Here is a 14,847-nt window from a genome sequence, read left to right as displayed (position 1 = left end):
AATAGATTGACATAGGACTGCCAATTGTGGCCCTAATAGTATACTGACCAATGACTGATCCCTAAGGATTGGAGGAAGGGAGGGGGAGGTGTGTGAGGGAAACAGGGAGGGGGGAGTATGGGGATTGAGGCGATGATGTTGCAACATCATCGCCTCAATATATTTACCCTAGGTAGGCGAAGCCATAACAGTACTGCTGTGTGTCAAGATAGGATGGTTAGTGTGACTCAATAACCGGGAGTCATATGAATTATGTTGCTTTTCAAATTGAAGCAGCTGGATCCCCAAATATATCTGACAATAGCAAGTTGGATGTTAATGAAAATTCGGAGGATATAGTCATCCAAGTGGCTCCAAGTAGTAACATTCAAAATGAAAGTTGGTTACAGACCTTTGTTGAGCTTCATTCATTCTATGAAATGATCAGGGTGATGATGAGTCCATTATTTGCAAACCTCTGGTTGGTTGTCACAAGTGATGTATCCGAGAGTACAAGTAACTCGGTTGGGACAGGAGTTAAGTTACCCCGTATCCGGAGCGTGGGCTGAATAGCCCGGTGTAGCGCCTCAATCGCCGTCTCCGTCTCGCGTTCCTCCGTGTTCCTTCCTGGTTTGAATTAGGTCACATGGACAGGTCACATGGGCAGCGTCTGGTGATGACGTCGACGCGTTTTGCCGTAGCCAATGGCGTAGCTTCTTCCTTGTTCTGCCTCTCCGTGTCACGATCGCGGGATGCCGGCGAACATCAAGTTTACTGACTTTGATTGACGGCAGCAGGAGACAATGGCTCACACTGCTGTGTCTCAGCCAATCAGGATAGAGAATCCCGGACAGCTAAGACTCTTGTGCAACATCGTTGAATTGAGATGGGGCTCAGGTGAGTATTAGGGGGGCTGTAAAAACAGAAGGTTCTTTATTTTAATGCATAGAATGCATTAAGATAAAAAAAAAAAACCTTCTGGCTTCAGAATCACTTTAATGTGATAACTTCTTTATGTAAGCATTGTTATAAAGAACATTTTTAAATGCTTCTGTTATTGGAAAGCTCTTTTTAGGTCTGTTCCCTATTGCAGTAGTTGTTATTAATTTGGAACCACTGATCAATTTTTATTATAGGAGTTGCCTATCTTTAAAATATCCAAGGAATGGATAAAATATCAGATCTGCTAGCAGGGTCAACGGTTAATAAAATGAAAGTATAACTATAGGCAAGGGATAGAGCAAGGGAGGGTTATAACTCCTGTCAGATTTTTTTGTACCATCTGTGTAATGCAATGGGGCAGAGATTTCTCTTCACTTCCTGTCCCATAGCAAACAGGAAGTGAGAGGAAGTGAGAGCAAATTAAGGGACCCACAGGTCAAATCCCTGAAAATAAAGGGTCCCCCAGGTCACCAGAACTAGTGTCCTTATTGGAAGATTTCCCCTCTATTACTTCTTCGGGGGACAACCCCAAATGTGAGATTTTCTGTTACTTTCAGTTTCATTGATAATGGTTAGCAGGACAAATTGAGAGGGTGAATCTCCTTTACACAGGGGGGCACAGACAGCAATAAAAACTGACACAGGTTCTAATCCAGCTTCCCTCTATCCAAAGCAAAAAGAAAAGTCGCCTTTAGTTATATTTTATTTAGCAGAGGGGATTAAAAAAAATATATATAAAAAAATTGTGTTAATACGTGACACTGTATCCTATACAGGTAGTGCAGAATTATTAGGCAAGTTGTATTTTCGAGGATTCATTTTATTATTGAACAACAACCATGTTCTCAATGAACCCAAAAAACTCATTAATATCAAAGCTGAATATTTTTGGAAGTAGTTCTTTGTTTTTTTTTTAATTCTAGCTATTTTAGGGGGATATCTGTGTGTGCAGGTGACTACTATTACTGTGCATAATTATTAGGCAACTTAGCAAAAAAAAAATATATACCCATTTCAATTATTTATTTTTACCAGTGAAACCAATATAACATCTGAACATTCACAAATATACATTTATGACATTCAAAAACAAAACAAAAACAAATCAGTGACCAATATAGCCACCTTTCTTTGCAAGGACACTCAAAAGCCTGCCATCCATGGATTCTGTCAGTGTTTTGATCTGTTCACCATTAACATTTCGTGCAGCAGCAACCACAGCCTCCCAGACACTGTTCACAGAGGTGTACTGTTTTCCCTCCTTGTAAATCTCACATTTGATGATGGACCACAGGTTCTCAATGGGGTTCAGATCAGGTGAACAAGGAGGCCATGTCATTCGTTTTTCTTCTTTTATACCCTTTCTTACCAGCCACGCTGTGGAGTACTTGGACGCGTGTGATGGAGCATTGTCCTGCATGAAAATCATGTTTTTCTTGAAGGATGCAGACTTCTTCCTGTACCACTGCTTGAAGAAGGTGTCTTCCAGAAACTGGCAGTAGGACTGGGAGTTGAGCTTGACTCCATCCTTAACCCGAAAAGGCCCCACAAGCTCATCTTTGATGATACCAGCCCAAACCAGTTCTCCACCTCCACCTTGCTGGCGTCTGAGTCGGACTGGAGCTCCCTGCCCTTTACCAATCCAGCCACGGGCCCATCCATCTGGCCCATCAAGACTCACTCTCATTTCATCAGTCCATAAAACCTTAGAAAAATCATTCTTGAGATATTTCTTGGCCCAGTCTTGACGTTTCAGCTTGTGTGTCTTGTTCAGTGGTCGTCGTCTTTCAGCCTTTCTTACCTTGGCCATGTCTCTGAGTATTGCACACCTTGTGCTTTTGGGCACTCCAGTGATGTTGCAGCTCTGAAATATGGCCAAACTGGTGGCAAGTGGCATCTTGGCAGCTGCACGCTTGACTTTTCTCAGTTCATGGGCAGTTATTTTGCGCCTTGGTTTTTCTAAAAGGTTCTTGCGACCCTGTTGACTATTTTGAATGAAACGCTTGATTGTTCGATGATCACGCTTCAGAAGCTTTGCAATTTTAGGAGTGCTGCATCCCTCTGCAAGATATCTCACTATTTTTGACTTTTCTGAGCCTGTCAAGTCCTTCTTTTGACCCATTTTGCCAAAGGAAAGGAAGTTGACTAATAATTCTGCACACCTGATATAGGGTGTTGATGTCATTAGACCACACACCTTCTCATTACAGAGATTCACATCACCTAATATGCTTAATTGGTAGTAGGCTTTCGAGCCTATACAGCTTGGAGTAAGACAACATGCATAAAGAGGATGATGTGGTCAAAATACTCATTTGCCTAATAATTCTGCACTCCCTGTATACAAACTTTTATTTTGCCTATAGTTATGCTTAAAGGGTCACTAAAGGATTTTTTTTTTTTTTTTTAGCTAAATAGCTTCCTTTACCTTACTGCAGTCCTGGTTTCATGTCCTTATTGTTCGTTTTTGCTCTAATCCTTCTCTGTTCTGAACACTTCCTGGTTGTCTGTTTCCTGATGAAAAAAGTCCTGGGAGCTTTCTCTCTGTGGTCACTAATCAAGGAGGTGTGATTACTGTGTGTTTAAAACCCCTCAACACCAATCAGTTTCGTTTTCCAAACCATCACTGCCCTGTATTGGCTCAGAGAAGCAGGAAACATGCAAAAACTAAACTGAAACTACAGGTACATTATATGATTAATTTTTATCTATTTTTAATCATTTTTAAAAGGAATCAGTTAACTATTATGTCTCTATACCCTGTAAACAGTCATTTCAGCAAAAAAAATGTTTTTCCTTTACAACTCCTTTAAAAGAAAAGCTAAGCACAATAGAGAACTTCAATACAGAAAATGTAACTAACCACAGCTTTTTTATTCACTCATACAGATGTCTGTGTATAGCTGTGATATGTGTGCTTTGTAGTATGAAGGATTCCCCAAACACTAGTTAGCGTCACGATACTGTTTCACATCCAAATGCACTTAAAATTGAGTGATGCTAATTCATCTGTTACAGGACTCCAACTAATCCCACAAATGACTTCAACAGAGTGTTAAGCCAATTCCATGATGAATTAATCACAAGTTTGATGGTCTCATTTGTTGCTGCTGTTCAATGACAACTGATACTATCTTCATTCAGTTAACTTATCCGGAGTATTACTTTATCTTAGTACTTTCCCATGATAACCCTCAGCTGTCCTTGGCACCATGGTATGAGTACACCGGGTACAAGTCAGAATATGAAATACTGAAAAATATATTAGATGACACAACAGGCATATGGCCAGTAATCAGTCCTAAAACTGAAGTATGATTCTACAACACTGACTGCTAAATAGGAGACCTGTGTTCAGAAGCAATCATGGGAACTTGAAAATCCAGTTACAGGTGTAACAGACTAAAGACTGATCACTGAGTGTTACATGGATGATTGGTTGTTTGTGAAACTAATAATAGCAGAGTATACAAGAGAGGTGTTTAGCCACTAAAGGTGCACTACCCGCTCGAAAGAACATCAACCACAATTGATGACTGAATATTTGCAATTGTAGCACCCCCTGACCCCCGGAGGCATGGTGGCAACCCCCAGAGGCATGGTGGTAACCCCCAGAGGCATGGTGGCAACCCCCAGAGGCATGGTGGCAACCCCAAGAGGCATGGTGGCAACCCCCAGAGGCATGGTGGTAACCCCCAGAGACGGGTGGGCTGACATTTCACCTCAGGGTGAACATTACTTAAAGCGGTAGTTCACCCTCCTTCACCCCATTATTCCATTACTTTCGGCATCGTAGCGCGAGCTACGGTATGCCGGTCTTAAATTTTTAAACCCCGTACTCACTGTGCTATTGTTGATTGAAGAATCCGACTCCCGCGGGGAATGGGCGTGCCTATGGAGAGGGAGGATGATTGACGGCCGGCTCTGGCACGTCACGCTCCCCGAAGACAGCCGGAGTAGGTCTCGGCTATTCACAGCGCCTGCGCACAGGCTATGCGCAGGCGCCGTGAATAGCCAAGCCTATTTCGGCTATTTCCGGAGAAGCGTGACGTGCCAGGGCCGGCCGTCAATCACCTTCTCTCACCAGAGGAACGCCCATTCCCCGGATTCTTCAATCAACGATACCGCAGTGAGTACGGGCATAAAAAATGTAAGACCGGCATACCGTAGCTCGCGCTACGATGCCGAATTTAATTGTCTAATAAAAAAAAACTTTTTTTTTTTTTTTTACAGGGCGAACCCCCGCTTTAAGCAGTAGTGGGATATGAACAGATGGGCACAATTCACTATAACCTCTTTACAACTAAGGTTGCCACCTTTTCTTCAAGCCAAAGCCAAACACTTTAGCGCGCATGGCAATTTTTCATTTATTTTGCAGTATACACTATAGAATTATAAAAGACCTGGGACACCTTTGAGTGCCCCAAGGAAAGTAGTAATGTGGCACGCATAGCACGTGGTGGCAAAAAGAGGGTGTGGCCAAAATGCTCTTGCTGGCATCAATGCCCAGCCTCCCAGTAATGCAGAATCTGCCACCCAAAAGCTACCTGCAGCTTCCAGACAGCAAAAGATTTGTGTGCCCCAAGGAAAGTAGTAATGTGGCACGCATAGCACGTGGTGGCAAAAAGAGGGTGTGGCCAAAATGCTCTCGCTGGCATCAATGCCCGGCCTCCCGGGAATGCCGAACCTGCCACCCAAAAGCTACCTACAGCTACAGCTTCCAGACAGCAAAAGATTTGTGTGCCCCAAAGATAGTAGTAATGTGGCACGCATAGCACGTGGTGGCAAAAAGAGGGTGTGGCCAAAATGTTCTTGCTGGCATCAATGCCCGGCCTCCCAGTAATGCAGAATCTGCCACCCAAAAGCTACATGCAGCTTCCAGACAGAAAAAGAGTTGTGTGTGGCTATCTTAGTTACTTGGGGGGCCACAGTCTGGTCTGAATAATGTGTTGCAGGCGGACTAAAACCCGGATGCATAATTCAAAGCCCGGATTGTCCGGGTGAATCCTGGACAGGTGCAACCCTATTCCAACAGTATTCCAACATAACGACCCAAAACACACCTCCAAGACAAACACTGCCTTGCTAAAGAAGCTGAGGGTAAAGGTGATGGACTGGCCAAGCATGTCTCCAGACCTAAACTCTATTGAGCATCTGTGGGGCATCTTCAAACGGAAGGTGGAGGAGCTCAAGGTCTCTAACATCCACCAGCTCTGTGATTTCATCACGGAGGAGTGGAAGAGGACTCCAGTGGAAACATGTGAAGCTCTGGTGAACTCCATGCCCAAGAGGGTTAAGGCAGTGCTGGAAAATAATGGTGGCCACACAAAATATTAACACTTTGGGCTCAACTTGGACATTTTCACTTAGGGGTGTACTCCCTTTCGTTGCCAGCAGTTTAGATATTAATGGCTGTGTGTTGAGTTATTTTGAGGGGACAGCAAATTTACACTGTTATATAAGCTGTACACTCACTACTTTACATTGTAGCAAATTGTCATTTCTTCAGTGTTGTCACATGAAAACATATAATAAAATATTTACAAAAATGTGAGGGGTGTACTCACTTTTGAGAGATACTGTACGTGATTCTGTACTTCCGGGTTTTGGGTGCGAGCATGCCCCGCATGCCCTGCTATGATTTTACACGTAAGAGGGGTGTCTCTTGCTTGATAAGAGGGATGTCTCTTGCTGGATATGGGGGATGTCTCTTGCTGGATATAGGGGGTGTCTTTTGCTTCATATGGAGATGTCTCTTTGCTGCATATGGGTCTGTTGAAATCGTCTGGAATTGCCTCTGAGCTTACTTTGGTAATTGCTGGATATTTCCAATGTTTTGTAAATTTTACTACGCTGCTTTTGTATTAACAAATTCCATAAAAATTACTTGTATATCCCCCCCCCCAATTATTCTTGTCTCCCTGTTCTCTAAAGGGGCAGTGCTAGGAGGTATGTAAGGGTGGAGAAAATGGGTGGTCCTAGGGGTGGGTCTAGAGGTGGGTAGGAGGCGGAGACAGGCGTGACCTAGGGGAGGAGGGTGAGTTCCTACACGCCCTGCATAGATCTTTTTAAAATATGCACAATTTAGCTATCAAAAGCTTTAGATCTTTTGCACATTGATGCCTAAAAAACACAGCACTTTTAGGCATACAGTCTTTTTTTTTTTTTAAACTATAAATTCAGACTATTGTTTTCAATAAGCATTTATGTTCAGGCTGCCAGACAGGTAAACATGTGCTGCGTATTGTTCAGTAAAAAAAAAGCTAAAATCTGCGTTGCCAGTCAGTATTTTATGCATATACACTTGTACATACACCCGCAGTGGCATATCTAGGGTATGGCAGCCATGGCAAGTGCCATGGGCACCATGGGGAGAGGGGGGGCGGCAAAAAGCTACCCCCAGCACGAAAAAAACCCACCCGTCCTCCTGTGGCCACCTCCCGTACTAATGTAGCTCCCTGCATCGCGGCCGGCCTGCTGAAGCGCGGTGCCGGCACAGCAATTGCTAATATTGCTACTTGGCCTGGGGAGGGGAGTGACAGGTACCCCCATGACGGCCGATGACTGGCCATTAATGGCACAGTGGCTGCGTTTGATTGGCACAGTGGCTGCAATTGTTTTTTTTTCAGCTTGCTTGCGCCCCCCCCCCCCAAAAAAAATTCAGCACCAGCCGCCAGTGGTCCCCAGTGTGCCTCTCTGTCCTCGTTGCACTGTGTCCCTGGTTATCTGAAAGGCTTCAAATGTTTCCACAGGGGTGCAGTTTCAGTGCCTGCCATAGGCGCCATTTTCACTAGATACGCCTCTGTACACCTGTACATGCGTACAACGCTCATTTTAAGAAATTACACTTGCATTCTGAGATCTAGATTTTTTTTTTCACATGCAAAATGAACGCAAGAAATTTTGATCAGGAATATGGATGTTCAAACGTCAGTGCTGTGTGCAAGTACCTTTTTATCCAGCACTTAATATTTATCCAACCTCTTTATAACTGAATTCATTATTTTGAAAAGTATAAAAAAAAGTAGGAGGACAAAAATGATGGTTTAACCAATCATTATTTGCTTATTATTTCTTAGTTTCCTTTTAAATAGGGGGGTGGCAGGGGTGTGTCCTTTGCCTACATAGTTTGTACTGCGTTCCCCTTTTTCCCATGTCATAAAGTTGGGTTTGATGGAAAACACATTGTTAATGGCCCTATTAATGTCACACTGCTGTGCCACTTAGAGAATTTGCAGACTAGGGGCCAGATTCTCAAAAGAGATACGACGGCGTATCTCCAGATACGCCGTCGTATCTCTGAGTTGCGCCGTCGTATCTATGCGCCTGATTTTTAGAATCAGTTACGCATAGATTTCCCTTAGATCCGACAGGCGTAAGTCTCTTACGACGTCGGATCGTAACTGCATATTTACGCTGGCCGCTAGGGGCGTGAACGCTGATTTACGCGTCGAAATATGTAAATCAGCTAGATACGCGAATAAACGAACGTACGCCCGGCCGACGCAGTACAGTTACGCCGTTTACGTTAGGCTTTTCCCGGCGTAAAGTTACCCCTGCTATATCATGGCGTAAGTGCGGCGTACCAATGTTAAGTATGGCCGTCGTTCCCGTGACGAAATTTGTAAATTTTACGTTGTTTGCGTAACTCGTCCGTGAATGGGGCTGGACGTAATTTACGTTCACGTTGAAACCAATACGTCCTTGCGGCGTATTAGGAGCAATGCACACTGGGAGATTTCCACGGACGGCGCATGCGCCGTTCGTGAAAAACGTCAATCACGTCGGGTCACAGAACATTAACATAAAACACGCCCCCCTGTCCCACATTTGAATTAGGCGGGCTTACGCCGGCTGATTTACGCTACGCCTCCGCAACTTACGGAGCAAGTGCTTTGAGAATACAGCACTTGCCCGTCTAAGTTGCGGTGGCGTAACGTAAATCGGATACGTTACGCCCGCGCAAAGATACGCGGATGTACGAGAATCTGGCCCTAGTGGTTTTGCGCTTACAGCTGGCCCAAACAAACTATTTTCATTGCTAACTGATGCAGCTACTGCGTGTGCTGTACTATAAGCTCTCAGAAATAGGGTGCTGTAGCAACAACCAGCTGGATACTGGTTCAAGTCACAAGGTAGATATTTGCCGACACACCAAGGATCAGCACAATGTGGCGTCCAAACGGGTAGTTTATTGCATGATCGCAACACAAGAATAGTGCAACGTTTCGGAGTCAGGCAGGACCCCTTCGTCAGGCACATACTATACTATAGTCGCATTAGCTTACTCTGATTGGCTGAGGTGGAAATTGCGATGTCATCTCCCTATATCTCCTCCTTAGCCAATCAGAGGGAGAGTTATATTCATTGATACAAAAATATAAGTCTTCTTGTGAATTATGTGGGCAGGTTCAAACAAGCTATTTAAAGGTTTAGTAAACATGGAATCATACTTTAACAACAATGTATGCAATGGGGTTCATTTACTAAAGGCAAATAGGCTTTTCACTTTGCAAGGGAACTTTAATATTATTGGGTATCCTTTGCAGTGAATTTCCGCTACATTCACTAAGCTAAGTGAAAATTCCCTTGAAAAGTGAACAGCTTAAAGCGGAGGTCCACTCAGTTTATTTTTTATTTTTTTAAAGCCAGCAGCTACAAATACTGCAGCTGCTGACTTTTAAAAAATGGACACTTACCTGTCCAGCACGCCCATGATGTTGGCCGCCGAGGCCGAGCAATTGCTCCTCTCTCGGCTGCCCCTGCTGCTATCCTCGTGAGGGAATCAGGAAGTAAAGCATTGCCGCTTCACTGCTCGGTTCCCTACTGCGCATGCGCGAGCCCCGATGTCTGTGACGCAAAGGGGTGTGACTCCCACAGAAGTCTATTCCCGGAAGTGGGTGCAAATACCTGTATTATACAGGTATCTGCACCCCCTCCCCCTGAAAGGTGCCAAATGTGACACCGGAGGGGGGAAGGGTTCCGAAAAGCGGAGGTTCACTTTTTGTGTGGACCTCCGCTTTAATAGCCTAATGGTAAATCAACCCCAATATCTACACCCAGTTTTAACTGAGTGGTATTGCATTGCTTCCTTGTTGTACAACATACAGAAGTATTCTTGGCATCCTACTTTCTCAAAAAGGTCCTATTGAATGACTGAATGTCTTAAAAGCCTTAACCACTTGCCCTCCAGAAGACTTACTCTCCTTCGTGACCAGGTCATTTTTTGCCATACGGCACTGAGTTACTTTAACTGACAATTGCACAGTCATGCAACAATGTACCCAAATAAATTTGTGTGCTATAAACATAAAAGAGCATACATTTTGAGGGAAAAAAAAATAGTTTTTTACTTTCTGCTATAAAACAAATAAAAAAAATCAAATGTCTTCATCAATTTAGGCCAATATGTATTCTACCACATATTTTTAGTAAAGGAATCCCAAAAAGTGTATATTGATTGGTTTGCGCAAAAGTTATAGGCCCAGATTCACAGAAAGCAAGGCTCACATTACGCCGCCGTAGAGCAAACACTGTACGCTACGATAACGCAGCGCAGAGAGGCAAGCATTGCTTTCATGGAAAAAATGGAAATGGATGGACAGCCGCACTCCAGAGGAATTTGAAGAAGTAGTCTTTATTAATAAAAAATTGACATGCAAATCCAAAGATACAGTCACATGCGTTTCAGATATGCGTTTAGCACTCTGTTAGTGCTTAGTCATGGCTCAGCAAGCCAGTGCTCCCAACGCTGCGCCAGCGTGGCGTGTGTTTCGAAGGCGTACGCCGGCGTAGGTGGAAGTGGGCGTGACCCCATGTAAATGATGGGCCGAGCGCCAGACAGGTACGTATCACAAACTGTGCATGCGCCGTGACGTGGACGCACCCCCCTGCGCCTGCTCATAACCATGCCGGCACAACTGCCTAAGCTACGCCGGAACACTGCGTACGCCGTGAACATAACGTACGCCCAGCCAGACACACGTCCAACGCACAATACGTCGGCTTGTGTTCCCTGGTGCAGACTTGAGCATGTCTGTTGCTGGGTTGCACCTCCTTTATGGGAATAACTTTACGCCAAACGTACAACTTACGCGCATCTCGCGTAGCATGCGCCGAGAACACGCACATTCGTGAATCGCCGTATTTTCCTCATTTGACAGTTTGAATGGCTAATCAAGCACCATGCTCCCAGCCTAAATGTACGCCCACCCTACGCCGGCGTAAGCAAGATACGTGGGCGGAGTGTAGCCTGTTTTTAGGCGCATATTAGTTTGTGGGTCTGGCGCACAGATACGACGGCGCACATTTGCACTTACGTTGGCATAATTTGTTATACGTCGGCGTAAGTGCTTTGTGAATCTGGGCCATAGTGTCTACAACTATGAGAACTATGAGATATTTTTTTTGTTTTTTTTACAAGCATTTGTAGCAAACAGCAACTTCTAAAGGAAATGCGATATTGTAGTGAACAGTCAGACACCACTAATTAACAACACTTTTTACAGATCGCCCCCAAAATTGAGCACCAGCCGCCACTGTTGGCAGCCCATTCTATATGAATAAGCTGTCCTAATACAATGCCTGCTAACATGTGACACAACATGGGTTAACAAACATGCGCAAATTAACATAGTTATTCTTGCATAAAAAAGACCCAAGTCCATCTAGTTCAACCCATAGCTTTTTTTCTCAGAAAATAGGTGCAGGAACTTAACCACGACCCCGTTCAGATTTCAAAAACGGTAGAAGGGTCCTAAAGGGGCATTAAATACCAGGATTGCATTACATACAGAGTGCAGAGTTCAGGGGGTCACACACAGAGTGTAGAGCTGTCACTTGTAAACACAGAAACCAGACTTCTGTGTTTACAAGTGATTGTGGTGAGCAGGAACCAAAGGATCTGAGCCAGAGGTGGTGGAACTGAGTTCCCCTAAGTTCCCCCTAAAAAAAAACCCTGGTTCAACCAATCAACTTAACGCAATACTCAAGAAGGAAAAAGTGTGAATGGGCCCTAGAAGGTTTAATTAAAGGGGGTACACATGAACATGAATCCATCCTTCTGAAAGCTGTGTATAGAGTTATGAAGTGGTCCAGTCTCTAACCCCCATCACCAGAAGAAGCAGAGATAGGAGATACATCTTCTATGAGTACAACTAAACAACACATCCAGTACACAGTCCTACTGACCAAACCTATAATTCTAGATTTAAGATCTACTCTGTCAAGGTTACAAAGGTGAGCAACCTTTGTGTGAAGAAAAAGATCTGACCAGAATATCTGGTTTGATTACACATGTTAGCACTGTTTAAAGGAATGTGTGCTAAGAACGATGAATAATGCAGTATGTACATATTTTAAACAAGAGGCAAAAGCACTTTAAAAGAAGCCCTCACTTACCTCAGTAACTAAAATGTTTGTGGCAAAATGTTACTGCAACATTCACCATTAGAGCACTAAAATCGTGGCTCTTTGGCTGTAATTTCTCATTGGTATCCTTGCCAGCCTTATAATGTAAATAAACAGCAGGTGCTGTTAGAAACCAACTGAAACCTGACTTTAGAGTCTCTGCTAACATCCTTGAGGATGAATTATTGCACAATACATGCATCTACAGCGATAAATTAGGTGTTATTTTTAAGATATTTTAGTGCCTATTAAATATATGTAAACATTTTAACAACTTGCCGACCAAGCAAAACGCGTGAACCGTCAGATCATTTCCTTGGTACGCTGTTTAAATCGATAAGCCTGAGAAACACCGGCGAGCGGCGGGGGATGAGGTGGCGAACGGCAGACGACCCCTCCCACTGCTTCTGAAAGCGATCCAGCAGTTAATTAGCCACTTGCATCACTTTCATGAGTAAGCCAATCGCTTTTGCAAGCCGCAACGTTACGTTTATATACGTATTGTGGTTGGCAATAGTCTGGACACAGTTGCACTTTAAAGCGGAGGTTCACCCATAGCGAACACATTTTCCCCTTAGCTTCATGCTCGTTTTGTCTAGGGGAATCGGCTATTTGTTTTAAAATATGATCCGTACTTACCCGTTTTCGAGATGCATCTTCTCCGCCGCTTCCGGGTATGGGCTGCGGGACTGGGCGTTCCTTCTTGATTGACAGTCTTCCGAGAGGCTTCCGACGGTCGCATCCATCGCGTCACGATTTTCCGAAAGAAGCCGAACGTCGGTGCGCAGGCGCAGTATAGAGCCGCACCGACGTTCGGCTTCTTTCGGCTACGAGTGACGCGATGGATGCGACCGTCGGAAGCCTCTCGGAAGACTGTCAATCAAGAAGGAACGCCCTCTCCCGAAGACCCATACCCGGAAGCGACGGAGACGATGCATCTCGAAAACAGGTAAGTACGGATCATATTTTAAAACAAATAGCCGATTCCCCTAGACAAAACGAGCATGAAGCTAGGGGGAAAATAGAAAAAAAAACGAATTGGGTGAACTCTTGCTTTAAGAACTGCTAAAATGTTGAAAAGTGGACAAGAGGACGTTGATATATCTCGGGAAACTGGTATGGAAGCAATTAAAGCCTACAAAACAAATTAAGTACATTTCTCCAAAATTAAGTACATTTCTCCAACAGTTTATTGGTGATAAGCATGTGAGGCTAATGATAGCATCATTGTTATGCAAAAACAATTGACTGTTAACGGCATTAACAGATAAGTACTTCCCTCCTCTCTTAGTAGCACTGCTGCACTTGAACACAAACTATGCATTGAACAAATTGATACATACATACAATACGACAATTACCTTTACATTGTACGCTCTGGTAAGCAGGACCCTTTGTATTAGTTGGCATTCTAATGTAAATGCTTTATATTCTAGTGTAATATTTTTGAGCCCTTACTAAATAACTTATCAACTTTATTATTTTGATAATTATAAATAACTAAATTAGTGCAAAAAGTTGAAAAGTCTAAAAACTAAAACTAAAATAATTTGGTTTATATATTTATCACAAGATATGTTGAAAATGTAATATCACGTAATGTGCCACATTAGAATACACATATTATTTATCTCTAATTGGTAAATTATGGTTACTCAGGCATACCCTTTATAACGTAATAACAATGATCTCATCCAACACTATATATATCTATATATTTGTATTTATCTATCTATATATCTATGTGTTATACAATATATATATACGCACACACACATACATATATATAAAACCTGATTTGCATATATAATGCAGTACACATGCTATATACAGTACACAGCAGAGGCACAGAGCACATGATATATACAGCAAAGAGATGTGTCCTTACCCCACAAGATATGCCAGAATGGACAGCTGAACAACACGGAATAAAATCCCCACCTTTTTGTTCTTGGCAATGACATATTTTTCAGTCTTATAATCAAAGAGTGACATGAACAGCCCTTTCCAAGCGACCTGCCCCATTCTGTCTGCTCACATTGCAGCAATGAGGGAGAAGAGTCAGGAAGGGAATGCAGATCTGATTCAGGCACACGCGCTCTATTCTGAAACATGAGAAACAGCTGAGACTGGTGCTACTGCTCCCTGTCTATACAGTACATCTAGGACAGAGCTCAGTATGCAGTAGCTTCATGACTGGCATGTGCGGGATCACTGCCAGGGTAACCACACAGCCCGCATTTTAAAATGCATCATTTCAGCTTTATTTTTAAATGTATCTTGTCACACAAATTTCTTCAGACTTTCAAATAAACAATGTGATCCGCCTGTGGGCTTATTTAAAACCAAGATCCATTCCAGTCTGCTGTTTCAGTTTAACAGGGACATCAGTGGCATGAATCACACCCTAACTTCTTACACCCCTTTCAAGGTCCTGTGGTTAGATTTTCGCTCTTTCCAACTGGGTCGTTTATGAGGCCAAGATATGCTGTTTTTCGAATGAGGTTTATTGAGGAA

The 14,847-nt window shown here is 43.4% G+C and overlaps 1 protein-coding gene across 1 annotated transcript in view; it reads right to left on the bottom strand.

Annotated features, from left to right (window-relative positions):
* Positions 1–14,438, bottom strand: part of P2RX5 (purinergic receptor P2X 5) — a 115,573-nt gene extending 101,135 nt beyond the window's left edge. Inside the window, exon 1 of the mRNA XM_040338632.1 lies at positions 14,219–14,438. Within this exon, the coding sequence (XP_040194566.1) occupies positions 14,219–14,355 (137 nt within the window). The 5' untranslated portion in view covers positions 14,356–14,438. The remainder of the gene's footprint in view (positions 1–14,218) is intronic.
* Positions 14,439–14,847: the final 409 nt, after the last annotated feature.

Source organism: Rana temporaria, chromosome 2 (assembly GCF_905171775.1).
Source record: "Rana temporaria chromosome 2, aRanTem1.1, whole genome shotgun sequence".
Lineage (NCBI taxonomy): Eukaryota > Metazoa > Chordata > Amphibia > Anura > Ranidae > Rana > Rana temporaria.
Note: the sequence above shows the minus strand (reverse complement) of the source record. Positions and strands in the feature narration are given on the sequence as shown.